Below are 22,263 nucleotides of genomic sequence, written 5' to 3'. Positions count from 1 at the left end.
ATGGTAGAAGCAGGTGGTCTGGGGATACACGGCTAGCATGAGCTGCTCCTTCTGGAACAAGGCCTCGGGTCCATCTCGGGTTGGCCTTCCACGGGGCAGGGGGATGATCTAGATCAGCGCGGTGGTGTCTCCTGGCTGTAAGGGACTTGGTCAACCGTGGCCAGGTGGGGATGCTCCTTCCCAGTGTTAGGCTGCCCCCAGGTCCGTGCCCTGCCCTGGCGGACACTCACTCTGCCTTCTTCATCGATGTGTCTACCTCATACCTGTAGACAAAAGGAGGAAAACGCTGGGTGTAGCCAGGGGCGCAGTCCCTGTCGAGGAGTATGGAGGCCGGGGGCAGGGCGAGGACCTGGTGCTCCCTGCACAGCTGGCCCCACCCACATCACCCTCGGGAGCTTTTCTCCAGCTGTGCAGACAGGGAGTAGAGCAACAGCCCAGGCAGGTGCAGCGACCAGAGAGTAGCCCTGGGGCTGGTGTCACTCACTTGGTGGCGTGGCTGTAACTGACCACCTCGGCCAGGATCCACTGCTTGTCCCCATCCACGGCCTTTACCCGGGCAGCCACCTTGTCTCCAGGTCTAGCCTCATAGTCCCCTGAGGCTGGGATGGCCCCACAGAGGGGTGGGGGCCTGTGAGCAGAACCAAGGGTCAGTCCCAGCCCCTGGGCACCAGCCCCTCCCTCGCAGCTGCTGCCTTCACTGTCACCAGGCTTCCCATACACGGGGCAGGGTCATGGCACTGCTGCAGCAGGGTCATCAGCACCCCTCTGCGCATGGTCTTCCAGGGAGCTCTGAGTCATTGTAGAGACCTGCGATTTGGCCGGTGTGGAGAAAGGGAGGCCTGAGGCCCCAGGGACAGGTGCTGGCCCTGACCCCCAGCATGCTGCACTGAGTTGTGGGAGGAGCCCCTGGGAGCCCCTAGTTTCTCAGTGAGCCTGAGGGCAGCAGGACTGTGACCCGATCGGCCAGGTGGCCTACAAGGCTGCTGCGCTCAACTACAGATGGTTGAGACGGCAGCACAGTGGGCACCCAGAGGGAGGAACCAGGGACGCATAAAGCAGGTTCTGAGGTGCTGGTCAGGTTCTTTCTGATGTCAGTGCTGACCCAGAAGTGATTTAATGAGAATTTCCTGAAATTGGAAGAATCCTGAGGGGTCACGGAGGGTGGAGGCGCTTCTTCAGGGTCTACCTGCTCTACTGCTGAACCCCCTTCACCAGGGCCGTCTCTATGTGGGGTTCACTGTCAGCCCTGCTTCTCAGGGTCCAGCAGCACAATGGGGGCCGCACAAGACAAGGCCCAGGCCCGGCGCAGTCGTTCATGCCTGTAATCTCAGCACTTTAGGAAGCGAAGCTGTCGGATCACTTGAGGTCAGCTGTTCTTCGAGAACAGCCTGGCAACTTGGTGAAACCCTGTCTCTGATAAAAATACAAACATTAGCCGGGCATGGTGGCACGAACCTGTAATTCCAGCTACTTGGGAGACTGAGACAGGAGAATCGCTTGAGCCCGAGGGGTCGGGACGGTGGTTGCAGCAAGCTGAATCGCGCCATGCATGGCTGGTGAGACCGGGAGGGTCTGAGGCCGGAAGAAGGCTTCCTGGAGAAGGCGGACCCCGCGAGGCACAGGCCTGATGAGGGGACCCTCCAGTCCTGTGACAAGGTGGGGGGTCTGGGAGGAGACAAGGCCTGTCGCAGAGGAGGAGTGTGACGGGGGGAGCCCTGGGAATCTCGGCGGTGGAACTCCGGGAAGGAGCGGGCTGGGGCGGGGTGATGATCCAGGCTAGTCCGCTAGTCCAGCTACTGGGTCTGGTGGGCACGCGTGGGGTCCGATGGAGCGCAGGAGGGAGAGGAGTGGGGACAGGTGGGTACCTGGGTTGGAGGAGGGGCTGAGGTGGGCAGGTGCAGGGGCGTGACTTCAGGCGGGGCGGGTGGGGCTCTGCTGAAGTGGGGATGAGGACCTCACTTTCGGGTGGGATTGGAGGGCGCGAGGTGGAAAGCGGCGGGACTCCCAGGGACATTCCCGTTCTCCTCCCAGGGAGATAGCGCTCATAGTGACAGCTTCCCGTCCGCCGTGGCAGCCCTTCGGCGGGTAAGGAAGGAGACCGGGCGGCCCCTAGTGGTCGGGGTTTGGGGTGCGATCCCTGCCAGGAGCCGCCCTGATGCCCCCGTACCCTGCCGCGGTGGGAGTGGCCTGGCACGCCCGCCCGGGCGCGCTCCGCTCGTGTGCACCCTACCCCTCCCGACGCACCCTACTGGCCACTGGCCTTCGGGCCTCCTCCGTCCCAGGGAGCCGCGCAGGTCCCTTGCTGACGCCCAGCCTGAGCCTAAGCCGGACCCTGGAACCTCGAGGCCTGTGCGCCCTGAGCTCCGCGCGCTCCAGGGGAGGTCCGCCCCAGGCACGGAGGTTCCATTGATGATCGACGGCCAGACAACTTCGGATCCAGCTGTTTGTTGAGGAACCAGGAAACGCCCTGACAATTTTGCAGCCTCTCCCCGTCTCTAAGATGGGGTGACAGTACTACTGGCCATTCCTGAGAACAGCAGGACCTGCCTTTCCTTTTGACTGGAAGGTTCTTCCCACACCTTCTGTCTTGATAACCTGCCACCTCCACAGGGAGGTCTTCCCTGGCCCCGATTTAAAATTGCAGCTCTGATAAGCCGGGCATGGTGGCATATGCTGTAGTCCCAGCTACGGGGAGGCTGAGGTGGGAGGATCGCTTGAGCCCAGGAGTTGGAGGCTGCAGTGAGCGATGATCGCTCCACGCACTACAGCCTGGGCAAAAGAGCAACACCACCTCTAAAAATATAAAATAAATTGCACTTCTTATGTACCTCCCCTACCAGTCCTTCTGAATACTTTGTTACTTGTGATGTGTTCTATGGCTCTCATTACTCTCTCCCACTCAACCTTTGCACTAAACTGCCCAAGGACACGCTTTGTCACTGCTGTAGAACAAAGTCTCCAGCGCAAAGCTGATGGCCAGAAATAGTTAATAAAATAATGGACGATGGGCGCCTTCTACTGAGCTCCCGCTACTTGTGAGTGAGTAGAGGACTTGCCCTGGGAAATTCAGTGACCTGCTGGGTGTTGCTGAGCTGTGAGGAAGTTCAGGTCTGGCTGCAGTGGTGAGGCTGTGACTCATCAATCACTGCTGATGCTCACAGAACGTTCACTAGCTTAGTCCCAGAGGGCAAGGATTTTAAACCCCCACGTCCATTCCTCATCCATAAGATGCAATAACAGTCACCCTCCTCTCGGGATGGAGTGCGTGATGTCCGGAAACGTGCCTGCTGCATGGAGGGGCTTGCTGCCAGCTCCCTCTCCCTCCTGTCTCTTGCCTGCCTGTGCCTGGGACGGGATGAAGAGGGGCCCTTGTGTTGCCCCAACCCTGGCTGCTAGCTAAGGCCATGTGATCTGCCTGTCAGAGGAGTTCCTTCAGGAAGAACAGGGCAGCTTCTGCCCCTATGGGGCCAATGCCCTAGGTGAGTGCAGTCCGCCAGCCCCAGCCTGGTCCAGCTCTTGAAAGAGGGTACCCAGTTGTGCAATCCAGGCTGGCGCAGCAAGTCCCGATCTCGGTATTCAGGCTGAGCTGGAGGGGGCTTGTGATGCCTGACTCTGCATCTCTCTCTGGCCCCATGCCTTTTTAGCTGTGAGATGTCACTGCTTTGGGTGACTCATCTGGCTGTGTCAGATGGGCACGAGAAATAGAAGACTCAGAATTAGAAGACGTGAGTGGGCTCTGGCCCCGGCCTCCTACCCCACTCCCTGCCCTGGGCTGCCTGTGACCAACCTTCTTGCCTCTGCAGGCACACTGGACAGCACTGCTGGAGACCTGATCCTGTGTCCCTAACCCCCTCCAGATACTGGTGGCCTAGGGGAGGTCCTCAAAGACCAGTGGGATATCGACCTCGATCAGTCTCCAGGCGTTGACACCTTTGCCAGAAGGAATTGAAGGACAAGTCAGAAAGTCATGAATGTAGGGAGATTTCTTGCAGAGCAAAAGGACTACTCAGAAGGGGAATGTGGGGTCCTCAAGAGTGTCTCATGCCCTACGAGGTTTGGGGATGACCTTATGGGCTTCTTTAACTAAAGAGGGGTATATTCATGAAGATTCCAGGAAAAGGTAAAGATTTTCAAGACTGTGGTACCACAATTTACACCCAAATCCAGGTGTTCCTGGAGCGTCTTGGCACTGGGGGTGTATGGTTTTGTATGTTACTGATCGTACAATGAGATCCTAGGTGAACCTACATCAAATACAGCGCCATGTTGTGTCTGGTTGGTCGTAGCCAGCTTGGTCCTCATCCTATTTTTCAGGGACTATTGGCCCTTAGCAATGCACCTATTTCAAGTTTCCTTCTTCTGGTCATGTGAAACTGCTGCCTGGGATTTCTATTCACTTGCTACCACTCTATTAATCTCACATTCTTGCCTCTTTTCTGTGCCACCCCGTGTGGGTCTGACCGGTTGTTACTGGAGTGCAATGCAAAGTCTGAGTCAAGGGGGCCTCCTGAAGGTCGCTAGGGCAGGGGCGGAGCTAGTAGCCCGAGGATGTGCCAGTCACGGGGATTCCTCAGGGGCACAGAGGAGGAAGAGGCCTGTGGCCCTAGCAGGGGAGCAGCCTCTCCTCTGCCTGGAAACCCCAAGTCTCAGTTTCCCCATTGCTCTGAGCTCAAGCAGTTCTTGCAAGGCTTGGGAGACTCACCTTTAACTCAGATGGTTGGTTACCTGTCGCACCCAGCTTGACCTTGAACTTTAAATAGTGAGGCCAAAGAACAAGGAGGATGGGGGGATACCCTCCTTCACAGGGCCCTGTGGCTTCCAAGCCTCAACTTCCTCGGGCCTCTGTCTGTGGAGCTCTTCAAACCCAGGGAAAGAAAGGTACCTGCCAGGGCTGTGTTCATCTAGGATCTTCTACTGATGTCTGTGAGGTCCTGGGAGCCATGAAGCTGGGCGGCTCCCAGGGCAAGGGGACTACATTATCCTTGTTCTTTCTTGTTATATGCATCCATGCTCTGCTCTCTCCTGCCCCTTCACTCTGCCCACACATCACTCCAGACTGGCCTTGTGGTCAGAGCCTGGAGTGCATGGGCTGCTGGGGGCCTATGGGCTGCACTGGGCCAGAACCCCTGGCACCTTCAAGACTGGCTGGAGCAGGCAGGTAGGTGAGGGGCCTACCTATCCCATCTTTCTCCTCCAATCCCCCCCTCTCTTGCCTGGTTCAATCAGAGAAAGCTTGTCTGTTGGCTGCCTGGCAGGGGCAGGTCAGGAGCCCTGTGACATCTCAAAAAAAAAAAAAAAAAAAACCCACAAAAACAAATCCACCATTGGGCCCTTTCCCCTTTCATTCTTCTGTTTTCTACACACCAAACCCAGTCATGGCTTTGGAGATCACTCTAAGCTTCTCTCCAGCTGGCATATGAGGAGGGTAATGGAGAAGTTCCTCCACCCCCCAACCCCACACCTGCCTTAGGAGGGAGATGCATATGAACTGGGCATGATGCGGCATCTCGGGACGTGTCCGGGGGTGCCCCAGGGCATGGGACTCATGGATGTCACCAGGCCAGGGCCAGAAGATGGAGGTAGGCCGAGGGCAGCCAAAAAAACGCAGGGACAGGAAACAGCTTGCCTGCTGCCTATGATGCAGGGATGGCCCAGCCAGTGTCACCTCAGGCTGTGAGCACTGGGACCCCAGAAAGCAGAGAAGGAGCAAGAGCCACAGGCCCAAGGGAACTCGGAGAGTCTCATCACTGCTGCCAGGCCTGTTCGGAGGATATAGTTTTATGCAGCCTGTCCTAAATTGTCTTCTGTGATGTGTTACTGAAGTGGCTTTCAAACCTTGGTGGGCATCAGAATCTCCTGGGGGAACTTTAAAAAATCTCAATTGTTTCATGCACAAATCACAAATGGATGCTAAAACTAGTATGTTTGATATGAACGGGATAGTTACAGTCTCAATGTATCTCCCTACAAGACACTTACTAATTATGCAACGGAGGCCAGGTGCAGAGGCTCACACCTGTAATCCCAGCACTTTGGGAGGCCGAGGTGGGTGGAATGCTTGAACTGAGGAGTTCAAGACCAGCCTGGGCAACATGGTGAAACCCCATCTCTACAAAAAATACAAAAATTAGGCAGGGTGGTGGCATGCGCCTGTAGTCCAAGCTACTCAGGAGGCTGAGGCAGGAGGATCACTTGAGCCCAGCAGTTTGAGACTGCAGTGAGCCATGATCATGCCACTCCACTCCAGCCTGGACGACAGAGTGAGACCCTGTCTTAATCAATCAATCAATCACACAATGGAAAACAGCAGTATCTGATACAAGAGAAACGTGGAAGTTACCACTTTAACCAATGGGACAGACAGCATCCTATGCCGTCTAATATGATCCACCAGAGATATCTCTTCTGTGCCAAAAGTGTAAAGCTTGAATCCTCCTAGTGAGGAAATGTCAGATAGTTAATACCAATGCTGAAGCTCCACCCAAAACAAACAGAGCCTCTGGGCACAGTCAGACTTGAGAACCAGTGTGTTCTCAAAGAAGAGGAATATAATGTTCAAGTTCCTAAAGTTACTGCAGTTTCACTGTAGAGATTCAAGGAAACAATGTTTTTAGATCATTTTATTTTTTATTTTAGTTTTTTTTTTTTTTGAGGCAGAGATCTTAGCTCACTGCAACCTCCACCTCTTGGATTCAAGGGATTCTCCTGCCTCAGCCTCCCAAGTAGCGTGCGCCACCACACCTGGCTAATTTTTGTATTTTTAGTAAAGATGGGGTTTTGCTATGCTGGCCAGGTTCGTCTCAAACCCCCAACCTCAGGTGATCCGCCCACCTCAGGATTGCAGGCATGAGCCACTGTGCCCACCTGGCCTTAAGATCATTTTAAAGGCAGCAGTTTTCTGGAAGTGAAACTTCTCCATCTCAGAACCATAAAACCTTTAGGTCATCTGAGCGTGACTTCCCAGTCAAGCTTACAGACACATGCCACCACGCTCAGCTAATTAAAACATTTTTTTGTAAAGACAAAGTCTCACTTTGTTGCCCAGGCTGGTCTCAAACACCTGGGTTCAAGTGATCCTCTAACCTCGGCCTCCCAACCACCTCTGTAATGCTGTGATTACAAATCTGAGCTACCCAGCCCCTGATATTCCTATTTTAATGACTCTGCCAAGGTCACAGAACCAGTAAATGGCAGTGTTGAGTCAAGCCTTGCCGCCTTCTGTAAAGGCGTTAGCAGCAGAGGTAACTGGAAGAGTGGGCCTAGCAGTGGGCCAGGAAATGCGGGACCCAAGGGAGAGGCTGGGAGTAGCAATCAGCTTATCCATGGGAGGAAGGCAGGCTGGGGACTTGGTCCAAATGTGCTTGCAGCCTAGCGCCGAGGCAAGGAGGGAGCGGCGGCGGAGCGGGAGCACAGTACTCACTTGCACTCAGCCTCTGCATCGGCCTTGGCGGTTGTGTAGAGGCCACGCAGCTTTGTCCGGTAATAGGGAGAAACTGCAGAGGAAACATAGGGATCAGGATGCAGGGCCAGGGCAGGCACAGTAGCATGGCACTGCTTCCATGCACCGGAATCACACTTGTGGAGGCACAGAGAGGCCATAGCTTCAGTCAGAGCTCTGCTCGCTCAGGAGTGCTCCCCAGACGGATGTCCCCAGGCTCTACGAATCCGCATTTCCATATGGTACAAATGCCATCCCTGCATCTGCGAGAGGACTGTCTTACCTTTTCCCCATCATGACACACACAGAAAATGATTTGTCAGGACCCAGGAAAACACAATTCTCAGAGTTACCCAGAGTAAGAAAGCCCCAGCCCCAGGATCTGACCACCTGAGGGCCTCAGGGCATATGCAGGGGCCGCCTGGGAACGAAGCTCCTTTCTAGAAAACACCAGCTAACTGGGGTGCTTGTGCGTTCTAAGGGCAAGGTTCCCTAGATACAGCCTCATTTCCTGCCTTTCAAATCCTCAGAGTGGAGGGATTTTAGTTCTTCAGGTCACCCAGATTAACGGAAAGCTGTCCCCACTGCTGCATTTTGGAATATGCAGATACATGCACATCTATTTTGAATACAATGATCACCTCGGTCCCAGTCTTGGCCATACCCTCCCTAGCCCCATCTCATCCCCTTTCTCTCCTGAGCCCAGCTACTCACTCTTGTTCTCTGTCTGCATCCGCTCATGGGTCTTCTGGATGTTCACTAAGTTGTGTTCGCTCCGCGAACGCTCTTCCTGTAAGGAAAAGAGCAGCAGGACATGACGGTGGCCCTTTGTGCTGCTGTGGCACCCTGTGAGCCAGGCCAGAGTCCCCATCCCCAAAACATGGCCCTCATTTTCTTTTTTTTTTTTTTTTAAGATGGAGTCTCACTCTGTTGCCCAGGCTGGAGTACAGTGGCGTGATCTTGGCTCACTGCAACCTCTGCCTCCCAGGTTCAAGCAATTCTCTGCCTCAGCCTCCCGAGTAGCTGGAATGACAGGCACGCAGCACCACACCTGGCTAACTTTTTTTTTTTTTTTTTGAGACGGAGTCTCGCTCTGTCGCCCAGGCTGGAGTACAGTGGCGCAATCTCGGCTCACTGCAAGCTCCACCTCCCAGGTTCACACCATTCTCCTACCTCAGCCTCCCGAGTAGCTGGGACTACAGGCGCCCGCCACATCGCGCGGCTAATTTTTTGTATTTTTAGTAGAGAGGGGTTTCACCATGTTAGCCAAGATGGTCTCGATCTCCTGACCTTGTGATCTGCCCACCTTGCCTCCCAAAGTGCTAGGATTACAGGCGTGAGACACAGCACCCGGCCTAATTTTTTGTATTTTTAGTAGAGACAGGGTTTCACCATGTTGGCTAGGCTCGTCTTGAACTCCTGACCTCGTGATCCACCTGCCTCGGTTTCCCAAAGTGCTGGGATTACAGGCAAGGGTGCCCAGCCATGGACCTGATTTTCTAAATCCAAATTCAGGAGTTCAAGATGATTTTCTCCTTTGACTAATGCAAAAGCATTACAAAAGACATTAAAGGGCCTGGTGCAGTGGCTCAAGCCTATAATCCCAGTACTTTGGGAGGCCAAGGTGGGCGAATCACTTGAGGTCAGGAGTTCAAGACCAGCCTGGCCAACATGGTGAAACCCCGCGTCTACTAAAAATACAAAAATTAGCCGGGCAGGCCGGGCGCGGTGGCTCACGCCTGTAATCCCAGCACTTTGGGAGGCCGAGGCGGGTGGATTACCTGAGGTCGGAGTTCAAGACCAGCCTGACCAACATGGGGAAACCGTCTCTACTAAAAATACAAAATCAGCCAGGGTGGTGGCGCATGCCTGTAATACCAGCTACTCAGGAGGCTGAGGCAGGAGAATCGCTTGAACCTGGGAGGCGGAGGTTGCAGTGAGCCAAGATTGCACCATTGCACTCCAACCTGGGCAAAAGGAGCTAAACTCCGTTTCAAAAAAAAAAAAAATATATTAGCTGGGCATTGTAGCATGTGCCTATAGTCCCAGCTACTCGGGAGGTTGAGGTGGGAGAATTGTTTGAATCTGGGAGGTGGAGGTTGCAGTGAGCTGAGATTGTGTCACTGCACTCCAGCCTGGGCAACAGAGTGAGACTCTGTTTAAAAAAAAAAAGAGGGCATTAAAGTTAAATCATAAGTGATATCTTTAACGATAGTCCTTTATCAAAGAGACAAAATCAATCTATACAGTCAATGCAATCCCCATCAAAATTCTAGCTGACTTCTTTGCAGAAACTGACTAGTTCATCCAAACATTCATATGGAAATTCACGGGACCCAGATTATCCCCAATCTTGGGGAAAAAAAAAAGAGTTGGAGAACTCACTTTTCCCAATTTCAAAATTTACTACGAAGCTATGGTAATCACGATGGTGTGGTACTGGCATATAGATCAATAGAACAGAATCCGGAGTCCAGAAATTGACACATACAGGTAGGATCAACTGATGTGGGGAAGAACACTGGTGCAATTCCTCCCATATCAGTGGTCCTGGGAGCAGAGCTGTGACTGAAGATGCTAGAAACTGACATGGTTCCTAAGCAAGAAATTATGGCTATGCTTTTTAGCCTTCATGTGAGAATTTTTAAGTGCCTGATGGGTGGGTTGTGCCTTTACCAGAACCTGCAAAATGAGGTTAACAGTGAACATAGCTGCCTAGTGCTCCAGATGGCCGATAGTCTATACCTGTGTGGCCCCACCCTATACAAATGGGAATGGATTGGGGTCAGCGGGGACACATGCTAGACTAGTACTGCTGCCACTGCAATCTGGACCACGTACAGTGGCCAAAGCTAACATCCCTTCCAAAGGTGGAAAAGTTTGGGTGAAAACCAATCACAAATGGAGAGGAGAAATAGTAGCCGAGTTAACAGAACAAATTAAATGGGTTATGCGATGAGGGAAATCCAATATTGTATTCATACCTTAAGAGAGGCTCAGAGAGAGAGAATGCCATCTCTTAGGTCAGTTACACTGGGTGCCTGAAAGGGCAAAGCCCTGTGTCTGTCAGGACCACACCTGCTTTTGGAAGCTGACGGGTGAGATGGGAGTCTGGGAACTCGGCGGCAGCTGGCTGAGGGACACCCTGGTTGTATGGGATGATGATAAACTAGTCTAACTGTGGATGACTGAATGGAATGCGCAATCTGCCAGTATCTTTTTCTTCCTTTATTTATTTATTTTTTTGAGATGGAATTACGCTCTTGTAGCCCAGACTGGAGTGCAGTGGTGCGATCTTGGCTCACTGCAACCTCTGCCTCCCAGGTTCAAGCCATTCTCCTGCCTCAGCCTCCCTAGTAGCTGGGATTACAAGCGTGTACCACCACATCCGGCTAATTTTTAGTAGAGATGGAGTTTTGCCATGTTCACTAGGCTGGTCTCGAACTCCTGACCTCAGGTGATCCACCCGCCTCAGCTTCCCAACATGCTGGGATTACAGGCATGAGCTACCACACCCGGCCCTTTTTTCCTTTATTTTACAATTCATTTGATTAATAAACTCTTCCTTAGAGCAGTTTTGGTTTACAGAAAAGCTGAGCTGATGGCACAGAGCTCCCGTATGTATACCTGCTCTGCCCTGTACAGTCTCCCCTATTGTTAACATCTTGCATTAGTGTGGTGCGTTTGCTACAACTGATGAGCCGATACTGTTAGATAATTAACTACATCCATCCCCATGATGGTTACCTCCATGTATTCTGTAGTTCTATGGGTTTGGACAACGCATCATGTTGCGTGCCCACTATCACAGTACCATGCAGAAGAGTTCCACTCCCTAAAATCCTCTGTGCTCCACCTATCCATCCCTTTCATCCTGTCTCTCCCAAGGCCCCAGCTATCACTCATCCTTTCATTCTCTCTAGTTTTGCTTTTTGTTTACCATCATGATACCATGCAGAAGAGATCCACCCCCTAAAATCCTCTGTGCTCCACCTATCCATCCCTTTCATCCTGTCTCTCCCAAGGCCCTGGCTATCGCTCATCCTTTCACTCTCTCTAGTTTTGCTTTTTGTTTACAGTTGGAATAGACAGCACGTAACCTTTCAGACTGGCATCTTTCACTTAGCAATGAGTGCCGGCATCTTCTGACTTTTACTCTCCAGGTTACGTCTAAAAAATGATATCTTTTGGGAAGGAATTTCTGGGATCTACTCCTTCTTGGCTGTGTGGTACACAACTGCCAGCAAGCTGATCCCTGTGTAGCTATAAACCCTGATTATCGTGGGCAAAATATGGTAGGGCATGCCAATAGCCCAAGTGAGCTACAGGCACCAATATGCATCTCCCTTGTATCTGTGAAAGAAAAGATATCAAATAGGGGAAAAATGGCTTTTTTTATTTTTGAGACAGAGTCTTGCTTTGTCGACCAGGCTGGAGTGCAGTGGTGCTATTGCAACTTCCACCTCCCAGGTTCAAGTGATTCTCCTGCCTCAGCCTTCTGAGTAGCCAGAATTATAGGCATCCACCACCATGTCTACGTAATTTTTGTATTTTTAGTAGAGACAGCCAACATGGCAAAACCCCATCTCTACTGAAAATACAAAAACCATTAGCCGGACATGGTGGTGTGTGCCTATAATCCCAGCTACTAGGGAGACTGAGGCAGGAGAATCACTTGAACCTAGGAGGCGGAGCTTGCAGTGAGCCGAGCTCACACCACTGCACTCTAACCTAGATGACACAGTGAGACTCCGTTTCAAAAAAAAAAGAAAAAAAAAGGCCGGGCGCAGTGGCTCAAGCCTGTAATCCCAGCACTTTGGGAGGCTGAGACGGGTGGATCGCAAGGTCAGGAGATCGAGACCATCCTGGCTAACACGGTGAAACTCCGTCTCTACTAAAAAATACAAAAAACTAGCCAGGCAAGGTGGCGGGCGCCTGTAGTCCCAGCTACTCAGTAGGCTGAGGCAAGAGAATAGTGTGAACCCGGGAGGCGGAGCTTGCAGTGAGCTGAGATCCGGCCACTGAACTCCAGCCTGGGCGACAGAGCGAGACTCCGTCTCAAAAAAAAAAAAAAAAAAGTGGTTTTGTTTGCCTGAATTAATAGGGTGTAAGGAAAGATATGGGGCATTTTTGTTAGGTGCTAAAAATGTTCTGAAATTGATTGTGGTAATGGTTGCACAACTTTGTGAATTGCGAAAAACCACTGGATTATACACTTTCAATGGGTGCATTGTATGGCATGTGAATTCTATCTCAGGATAGCTGTCAAACAAAATGAATCATGAAATCCTGTACATGTAGAAAATCCAACAGGAATAGTAGCCATACCCCAAATTCCCTTCCTCTCACCTTTGTTACATCATTTTGGTTCCTGCGTGTCCAATCTCTCTGAACACAAATGCCACCCCCACTTCACAGCTCAGCATCAAAGCCTGTGTTCCCATCTGGAAATAGAGAGTGGTGACTTCTTACCTGGGTTTGCTTGATCAGCTGATGGAGCTCCGTGAGAAGTTCTGCAATGCGGGAATCGGCAGACACGAGGGCCATTGTCTCACAGGGGTGCCTGGTGGGGGAGTGAGGACAGAAGAGAACTCTGTTAGTGGCTGCTGTGGGCTGAACTGTACCTCCTCTAAAGATACATTAGGCCTGGAGGCTAACACTGTAATCCCAGCACTTTGGGAGGCTAAGGTGGGAGGATTGCTTGAGGCCAGGAGTTTGAGACCAGCCTGGGCAACACAGTGAGATCCCATTTAAAAAAAAAAAAAATCAAAAACTTGCCCCAGCATAGTGGCACATATCTGTAGTCCCAGCTATTCGAGTAGCTGAGGTGAGTGGATCACTAGGGCCTAGGGGGTCGAGGCTGCAGTGAGCTATGATTGCACCATTGTGCTCCAGCCTACACGCCATGACACTCCATCTCTTTTTTTTTTTTTTTTTTGAGACGGAGTCTTGCTCTGCCGCCCAGGCTGGAGTGCAGTGGCCGGCTCTCAGCTCACTGCAAGCTCCGCCTCCCGGGTTCACGCCATTCTCCTGTCTCAGCCTCCCGGGTAGCTGGGACTACAGGCGCCCGCCTCGTCGCCCGGCTAGTTTTTTGTATTTTTTAGTAGAGACGGGGTTTTACCGTATTAGCCAGGATGGTCTCGATCTCCTGACCTCGTGATCCGCCCGTCTCGGCCTCCCAAAGTGCTGGGATTACAGGCTTGAGCCACCGCGCCCGGCCGACACTCCATCTCTTTAAAAGATAATAATAATAAAAAGATACATTGTAGTCCTAACTGTGGGACCTGTAATGTAACCTTGTTTGGAATTAGGATCTTTGCAGAAGTATTTAAGATGTCACTAAGATGAGGTCATCGTAGAATAGGGTGTGCCCTTAATCCAGACACACAGCCAGGTACAGATAGAAGCAGAGACTGAACTTGGACAGCTGCAAGCCAAGGGATGCCATGGACTGCCAGCAGCCACCCAACCAGCCAGCAGAGATGCAAGGAGTAACAGCCCTTTCTGAGCCTCCAAGAAGCAACCAATCCCTTGTCTTTGCAACCAAGCTGACATCTTGATTTTGGAATTACGGCCCTTAGAACTGTGATGGAATAAATTTCTCTTGTCTTAAGCCACCCAGTTTGCAGTAACTTGTTATGGCAGCCATAAGAAATGAATACAGTGGCAAGCTATCCTCAGATTCTCCTCCACCCTAATGGTATGTTTGAATGTCATATGTTTGACCAAGTCAAAGAATCAAGGAGTCAATATTAAGTGCCTTAAAAAGACAGCATACTCTTAGCCCCTGCTCTGCTGCCAATATCCTAACAAATGATTCAAACATTTCTGGTATCCATATTTTAATCTGTAAAATGGGAATCATCTCTGCTATATTTTGGGAGATTCAAATAAGATTTTATATGAAGACACTTTCCAAGTCATAAAACACTGTTAACTTTCTTATAGTGGGGAGATAATTTTTTTTTTTTTTTGAGACGGAGTCTTGCCCTGTCACCCAGGCTGGAGTGCAGTGGTGCGATCTTGGCTCACTGCAATCTCTGCCTCCCAGGTTCAAGCAATTCTCCTGCCTCAGCCTCCTGAGTAGCTGAGACTATAGGTATGTGCCACTACATCTGGCTAATTTTTGTATTTTTAGTAGAGATGGGGTTTCACCATGTTGGCCAGACTGGCCTCAAACTCCTGACCTCAAGTGATCCGCCTGCCTGGGTCTCCCAAAGTGCTGGGATTACAGGCATGAGCCATCACGCCCAGCAAGCATGGGAAGAGAAATTAACTACTGTAAAATATCTCAATCAAGATTAATGTACTCTGATGAAAATAAAATGCTTCTGTACAATAAAAGATAATTAGGGCCGGGTGTGGTGGCTCATGCCTGTAATACCAGCACTTTGGGAGGCCGAGGTAGGCAGATCACGAGGTCAAGAGATCAAGACCATCCTGGCCAACATGGTGAAACCCTGTCTCTACTAAAAATACAAAAATTAGCCAGGTGTGGTGGTGGTTGCCTGTAGTCCCAGCTACTCAGGAGGCTGAGGCAGGAGAATCACTTGAACCTGGGAGGTGGAGGTTGCAGTGGGCCGAGATCACACCACTGCACTCCAGCCTGGAGACAGAGCAAGACTCCGTCTCAAAAAAAAAAAAAAAGATAATTAGAACAAGAGTAAAAAGACAACCAAAAATAATCAAAAGTGTAAGTTATAACTAGGTGAAAATAGACATATGCCTAAAGATAAAGGTATATTTGATAAAATAAGGGGAGATATTTTTCGGGTGCTAAAATTTTGTACAATAGCCTGCATCTTACAAAGTTTGTTCAGGCTGGGTGCAGTGACTCACACCTGTAATCCCAGCACTTTAGGAGGTGAAGGTAGGAGGATGGTTTGAGTCCAGGAGCTCGAGATAAGCCTGGACAATATAGCAAGACCCTGTCTCTATTTTTATTTTTTATTTATTTATTTTTTTAGATGGAGTCTTGCTCTGTCACCCAGGCTAGAGTGCAGTGGCACAATCTCTGCTCACTGCAAGCTCTGCCTCCTGGGTTCAAGCAATCCTCCTGCCTCAGCCTCCAGAGTAGCTGGGATTACAGGTACCTGCCACCTCACCTGGCTAATTTTTTGTATTTTTAGTACAGATGGGGTTTCACCATCTCGGCCAGGCTGGTCTCGAACTCCTGACCTCCTGATCCACCTGCCTCAACCTCTATTTTTTTTTTTTTTTTTAAATAGTTGTTCAACTAACACATCCTCCTACTCAGAGATCAGATTCACACTGAATGGAGCAAACTCTTCCCCGCACTTAATGAACTGCGAACCTCTCTCCATGTATTTATTCATATCTTCTTACAGGCTCTGTTGCTGTTATTTAAAAGTATAATAATATACAAACTAGGAATAGAGGGGAACCTCCTCAAACTGATGAAGGGCATCTATGAAAAACCCACAACGAACATCAGACTTAAAGGTGAAAGACTAAAAGCTTTCCCCTCAATCAGGAACAAGATGGGCATGGACCCTTGTCATTTCTAGTCAACATTGTTCTGGAGGCTCTTGCCAGGGCAATGAGGCAATAAGATGAAATAAAAGGCATCCAGATTGGAAAGGAAGAAGGTCAACTATTTCTATTTGCAGATGACATGACCTTCTATATAGAAAACCCTAAGAAATCCACTAAACAACTATTAGGACTAAGAACAAGGTTAGAACTCATAGCAAAGTTGCAGATACAAGATCAATAAACAAAAATCAATTGTGGCCAGGCCCCAGAGGCTCACGCCTGTAATCCCAGCACTTTGGGAGGCTAAGGCGGGAAGATCACTTGCAGCCAGAGGTCCAGACGAGCCTGAGCCCCCCTCCACTTTATACATTTTTTAATTTAAAAAAAAGAAAGCTACAGTAATCAAGATGGTGTGGTACCGGCATAAGCAAAGACATCTAGTTCAATGGAATAGAACTGAGAGACCAGAAATGGCTGACTAATTTTCAACAAGGGCATCAAGACAAATTAGTGGGGAAAGAATAATCTTTTCAACAAATGGTACTGGGACAACTGAATATCCATGTGTAAAAGAGTGAATCTGGTTCCCTACCTCAGCCCACATACAAAAATGATCTGAATAGATAGTTCTCCAAGGAAGACATATAAACGACCACCAAGCACATGACAAGATGCTCCGTATCATTAGCCATTGGGAAATGCAAGTCAAAACCACTGAAGACACCACTTCACACCTACAATAAAAAAGAGACAAGCGTTGGGAAGGAGGTAGAGAAACTGTATGAATGCATATAGTGTGATATTATCCATACAGTGGAATATTACTTGACAGTAGAAAGAAATGAAGTACTGAGACACGCTATGACATGGATGAACCTTGAAAACATTATGCTAAGTGAAAGAAGCCATAGTCACGGAAGACCACATATTGTGTTTCCATTTACATGAAGTATGCAGAATAGCCAAATCCATAGAAAGCTGGGTGGGGAAGGGTTGGGAGAGAAAGGACGGTGACTATTAATGGATATGGATTTTTGTTTTGTTTTGTTTTGTTTTTTTGGTCAGATGATGAAAATGTTCTAAAATTGTGCTGATGGTTGCACAACTCTGAATATACTAAAAACCAATGAGTTGCACATTTTAAACACATGGTACACGGCCACCCCACTCACAGGCAAATATTAATTTACTTTTTGTCTCTTTAGATTTATGTAGTCTACACTTTTTTTTTTTTTTTAATGAGACGGAGTCTCACTCTGTTGCTGAGGCTGGAGTGCAATGGCGCGATGTTGGCTCACAGCAACCTCCGCCTCCCGGGTTCAAGTGTTTCTCCTGCCTCCCAAGTAGCTGGGACTGTAAGCGCCCGCCACCACGCCTTGCTAATTTCTGTATTTTTAGTAGAGACGGGGTTTCGTCATGTTAGCCAGGCTGGTCTTGAACAACTGACCTTAGGTGATACACCTGACCTTGGGTGATCCACCTGCCTTGGCCTCCCAAAGTGCTGGGATTACAGGCGTGAGCCACCATGCCAGGCCTGCACTTTCTTTTTGTTGCTAAATAACATTCCATTGTTTTGCTATATCACATTTTACATGTCAATTCATGAGCTGATGATGGACATTGGGTTACATCCATTTTTTTGGCTATTATGAATAATGCTGCTATGAGCGTTGTGTACAAGTTTTTGTGTGGGCATGTTTTCTTTTTGTTTTTCTTTCTTGAGACAGGGTCTCGCTCTGTTGCCCAGCCTGGAGTGCAGTGGTGTGATCTCGGCTCACTGAAATCTCTGCTTCTCTCATTCAAGCAATTTTCCTGCCTCAGTCTCCCAAGTAGCTGGGATTACAGGCACCCACCACCAAACCTGGCTACTTTTTGTATTTTTAGTAGAGATGGGGTTTCACCACCTTGGCCAGGCTGGTCTCAAACTCCTGACCTTAGATGATCCACCTGCCTCGGCCTCCCAAAGTGCTGGGATTACATGCGTGAGCCACCACGCCTGGCCTTTCTTTTTTAACTTTAATTTTAGGCTTTGGGTCAGGCACGGTGGCTCACACCTATAATTCCAGCACTTTGGGAGGCCGAGGCGGGCAGATTACAAGGTCGGGAGATTGAGACCATCCTGGCTAACACGGTGAAACCCTGTCTTTACTAAAAATACAAAAAAAAAAATTAGCCAGGTGTGGTATTGGGCACCTGTAGTCCCAGCTACTCGGGAGGCTGAGGCGGGAGAATGGCGTGAACCCGGGAGGCGGAGCTTGCAGTGAAACGAGATTGCACCACTGCTCTCCAGCCTGGGTGACAGAGTGAGACTCCGTCTCAAAAACAAAAACAAAACAATAAAAAAAAATTTTTTAGGTTTTGGGGATACATGTGAAAGTTTGTTGCACAGGTAAATACGTGTCATGGGGGTCTGCTGTACAGATGATTTCATCACCCAGGTATTAAGCCCAGTACCCGACAGTTATCTTTCCTGCTCCTCCCTCCTCCCGCCCTCCCCCCACCCCAGTGCCTGCTGTTTCCTTCTTTGTATTCATGACATGTTTTCATTTCTGGGTACATATCTATGAGTAGAATTAGTAATGTGTGTGTGTGTGTGTTTTTAACGTACTACACTACGTTTATCTTAATTAATAAGCACATTAAACATAAACTGTGTTTAGCCTTCTGAGGAGCTGCATGCTGTTTCCAACGGGGTGACAACCTTACATTCCCACCTGCAATCTGCGTTCCCACTCTGCATCTGTGCCAACACGTGCTATTGTCTCTCTCTTTTTTATTTTTGGCAGAGGCAGGGTCACACTATGTTGCCCAGGCTGGTGTCGAACCTGGGCTCAAGTAATCCTCCTACCTTGGCCTCCCAAAGTGCTGGGATTACACATGTGAGCCACCATGCCTGGCCTCTCTCTTTTTGATTACAGCCATTCTAGTGAGTCTGAAGTAGAGTCACATTGTGGTTTTGATTTGTGTGCCCCTAACGGTTAATGGTATTGAGCATCTTTTCATATGCTGTTGGCCATCTGTGTATCTTACCATTTTAAAGTTTGGTTATTTGTCTTTGTTTGTTTGTTTTGAGACAGTCTCACTCTGTCGCCCAAGCTGGAGTGCAGTAACTTAATCTCAGCTCACTGCAACCTCTGCCTCCCGGCTTCAAGCAATTTTCCTGCCTCAGCCTCCTGAGTAGCTGGGATTACAGGCACGCACCACGATGCCCAGCTAATTTTTGTATTTCTTTTAGTAGAGACAGGGTTTCACCATGTTGGCCAGGCTAGTCTCAAACTCCCAACCTCAAGTGATCCACCTGCCTCAGCCTCCCAAAGTGCTGGGCTTATAGGTGTGAACCACCGCATCCAGCCAGTTGTCTTGAGTTGTGTCCTTGGAAGCACGTTTTTAATTTTTATGAAGACCAATTTCTTTTTCATTAGTTGCTTGTGATATTGACCTATGTTGTCCCACATGTATGACACTGTTTTTGCCACCACAGCTTCACACAATGCATTGTCATATAGAGAACACATCCCCTTAGAAATATTTAGAGACCCAGGAACAGAAGCTACCTCTGTGTCTCGGGTGGCGGTGAGGCCAGATGGTGGATCCTGGTGCCAGTACCCCCAGGGCTTGTATACCATAGGGAAGGGGTGGTTCAGACAACTGGACAACTGAAGTATGATAGCATCAAGGTTGTGTGACCCCAGGGCAGGATTTCTGGTCAGTATGTACTCTTATACAAGGAACAATAGATAAACTGGAAATCTTGGAGTCCTTCCCAGAACTGGAATTAATCAGAAGTGAACATGGTGAATTAGCATCCAGGACAAAGTTGCTTTAGCCTCACTAGTCACATTAGCTAAAACCACACAAAAGAATAAAACTGGAGTTTAGATCACAGATTGAAAGTGGACAAATCTGAGCATGAACAGCATGCAGGCTGTTGCTAAAGTCTTGGGAACGGATGAGGCTAGAGATTATCTGCTAAGTGAGGAAAAAGTAAAGAACCCCAGTGAGCCATAACAAAGAAAGTGAAGGTGTGGACAGAAGATGCAAGCTCAGTGGCAAGATCAGGGAAGGTGTGGATTGGCACAGAAAGGGTTATTCTCTCCTGCTAAAGCAGGAATCCTGGCTGAAACTGTTATAGGGAGTTAGATAGGCACAAGCGGGGCAGGAGAGGGCTCTCCCCCACCCACTAGGAATATTGGGTGATGGTTTGGCAATCATCACATTGCCTCTCTAAAAGTGATGAATTGGCAGCTGCTGCCAGGGAGAGGCCATTTCCTGATGGTCCACACCTGATGCACTAAAGTGTTAATTGAATGCAGTCACCAGAGAGACACACCTTCCCCAGCATGCACATTAAGAACCAAATGGCAGAGCATGGCCTCCCGGGGGCACATCACCAGAACAGGGAAGAAAGCCTCAGAGGGGCATCCGTACTTTCTACACACCGTGTGTGTGCCCACCTCCCAAGGGTAAGGAGCACACTGTGCATGCAGACAGCTCACTGTGAGGGAATAATCACGGGAAAGGGGCCAGCCTTGGTCCTAGAACGTCCTAGGATCAAGGTTAAACACCACACTGGATCTCAGTGCCCACATGGGTCTCCTCCAAGTGTATTTCACCTTTCTTTCCTGTTCCGAAGCTTCTTAATGAACTTCCACTCCTGCTCTGAAACTTGCCTCGGTCTCTTTTCCTGCCTTGTGCCCGAAACGAATTCTTAACAGGCAGGAAGTCAGGTTGCTGCAAACCCGTACAGATGTGCTGTTGGTAACTCAGATACCTTCCCCCCCTAACAAAACCACTGGCTCGCCTTGCACATGCCCACACCTGAGCAAACCCAAGCAGATGTGCTGCTGGTAACTCAGATACCTTCTGCCCGGAACAAACCACCGGCCCGCCTTGCACATGCCCGCACCGGAGCAAACCCGTACAGATGTGCTGCTGGTAACTCAGATACCTTCCGCCCGGAACAAACCACCGGCCCGCCTTGCACATGCCCGCACCGGAGCAAACCCGTACAGATGTGCTGCTGGTAACTCAGATACCTTCCGCCCGGAACAAACCACCGGCCCGCCTTGCACATGCCCGCACCGGAGCAAACCCGTACAGATGTGCTGCTGGTAACTCAGATACCTTCCGCCCGGAACAAACCACTGGCCCGCCTTGCACATACCCGCACCTGAGCAAACCCGTACAGATGTGCTGCTGGTAACTCAGATACCTTCCGCCTGGAACAAACCACCGGCCCGCCTTGCAGATGCCCGCACCTGAGCCCTATTAACAGCCACACCAGGCCGGGTGCAGTGGCTCAAGCCTGTAATCCCAGCACTTTGGGAGGCCGAGACGGGTGGATCACGAGGTCAGGAGATCGAGACCATCCTGGCTAACACCGTGAAACCCCATCTCTACTAAAAAATACAAAAAACTAGCCGGGCGAGGTGGCGGGCGCCTGTAGTCCCAGCTACTCGGGAGGCTGAGGCAGGAGAATGGCGTAAACCCGGGAGGCGGAGCTTGCAGTGAGCTGAGATCTGGCCACTGCACTCCAGCCTGGGCGATAGAGCGAGACTCCGGCTCAAAAAAAAAAAAAAAAAAAAAACAGCCACACCACTGGACAGGGTTTACTTTACACGGCACCGTCACAAACAGCAAGACATGCTGCAACCACGCGGCCAGGTCGTCCGGTTAGCCTTCCCTTAGCACACTTCAAACCTTCTCTCTCCTCAATATCCTTGCTGCTGCCCTCAGACCCAGGCCTGGGTCCTATTAGCTGATATCTGAGGTTCCTACTTCACTCAGAAGGGAAGCCAGAGCCTTTATTCCCACCATCAAAACTACAAGCTCTGTAGAGCAACGCCTGTCACCTCTGCCTTCATCCTAAAGAGGGAAAAACGGTCCCTCATCTCCCCTCCGACTGTCAGATGATCCTTTCTCCTCTACCAGTGAACAAGCATACTTGAGGAGAACTCATCTTGAAAAAACACAAAAGAGCTTCCGATCCCCTCTAGAGGCCCCCCACCTGTGTTCTTCTTCACGGCAAAACTTCTTCCCTAAACTGTGCAGGGATCCGCAGCTGCTTCCTTGTCCCCACTTCACTTTCCAACCCACTTCCCTAGCTCTGTCCTCACCAGCCTCTCATCAAGAGAGCCAACAGCCCCTGCAGGGGAAGCGTGAGTGCCCTCTCTGCTTCTTCCAACGTGGCTTCTGATCTTGACATGGTGCTACCTGCTTCTCCTCTGGCTTCAGGGCCTCCCTCCTGGCAGTTCGCCGGCCACCCACCTCCAGCTCCTCCTCTGGGCTGGAGCCTGGCCATCTCTCACCCCCCGCCCCAGGTCCTCACC

General features: G+C 50.1%; 1 protein-coding gene and 1 pseudogene across 1 annotated transcript in view; one reads left to right on the top strand and one right to left on the bottom strand.

Moving 5' to 3' along the window:
* LOC104681630 overlaps positions 1–3,833 on the top strand; it is a 62,673-nt pseudogene extending 58,840 nt beyond the window's left edge.
* Positions 3,834–7,400: 3,567 nt separating this feature from the next.
* The window catches only part of LOC115895312 (SAGA-associated factor 29), a 34,563-nt gene continuing 19,700 nt past the window's right edge, over positions 7,401–22,263 (bottom strand). The window contains exons 2-4 of the mRNA XM_030925649.1: positions 12,911–13,001; positions 8,153–8,228; positions 7,401–7,493 (exon numbers count right to left, since the gene is read on the bottom strand). Of these exons, the coding sequence (XP_030781509.1) occupies positions 7,417–7,493; positions 8,153–8,228; positions 12,911–12,985 (228 nt within the window). The 5' untranslated portion in view covers positions 12,986–13,001 and the 3' untranslated portion in view covers positions 7,401–7,416. The remainder of the gene's footprint in view (positions 7,494–8,152; positions 8,229–12,910; positions 13,002–22,263) is intronic.

The sequence above is a fragment of the Rhinopithecus roxellana genome, chromosome 20 (assembly GCF_007565055.1).
Source record: "Rhinopithecus roxellana isolate Shanxi Qingling chromosome 20, ASM756505v1, whole genome shotgun sequence".
Classification (NCBI taxonomy): Eukaryota; Metazoa; Chordata; class Mammalia; order Primates; family Cercopithecidae; genus Rhinopithecus; species Rhinopithecus roxellana.
Note: the sequence above shows the minus strand (reverse complement) of the source record. Positions and strands in the feature narration are given on the sequence as shown.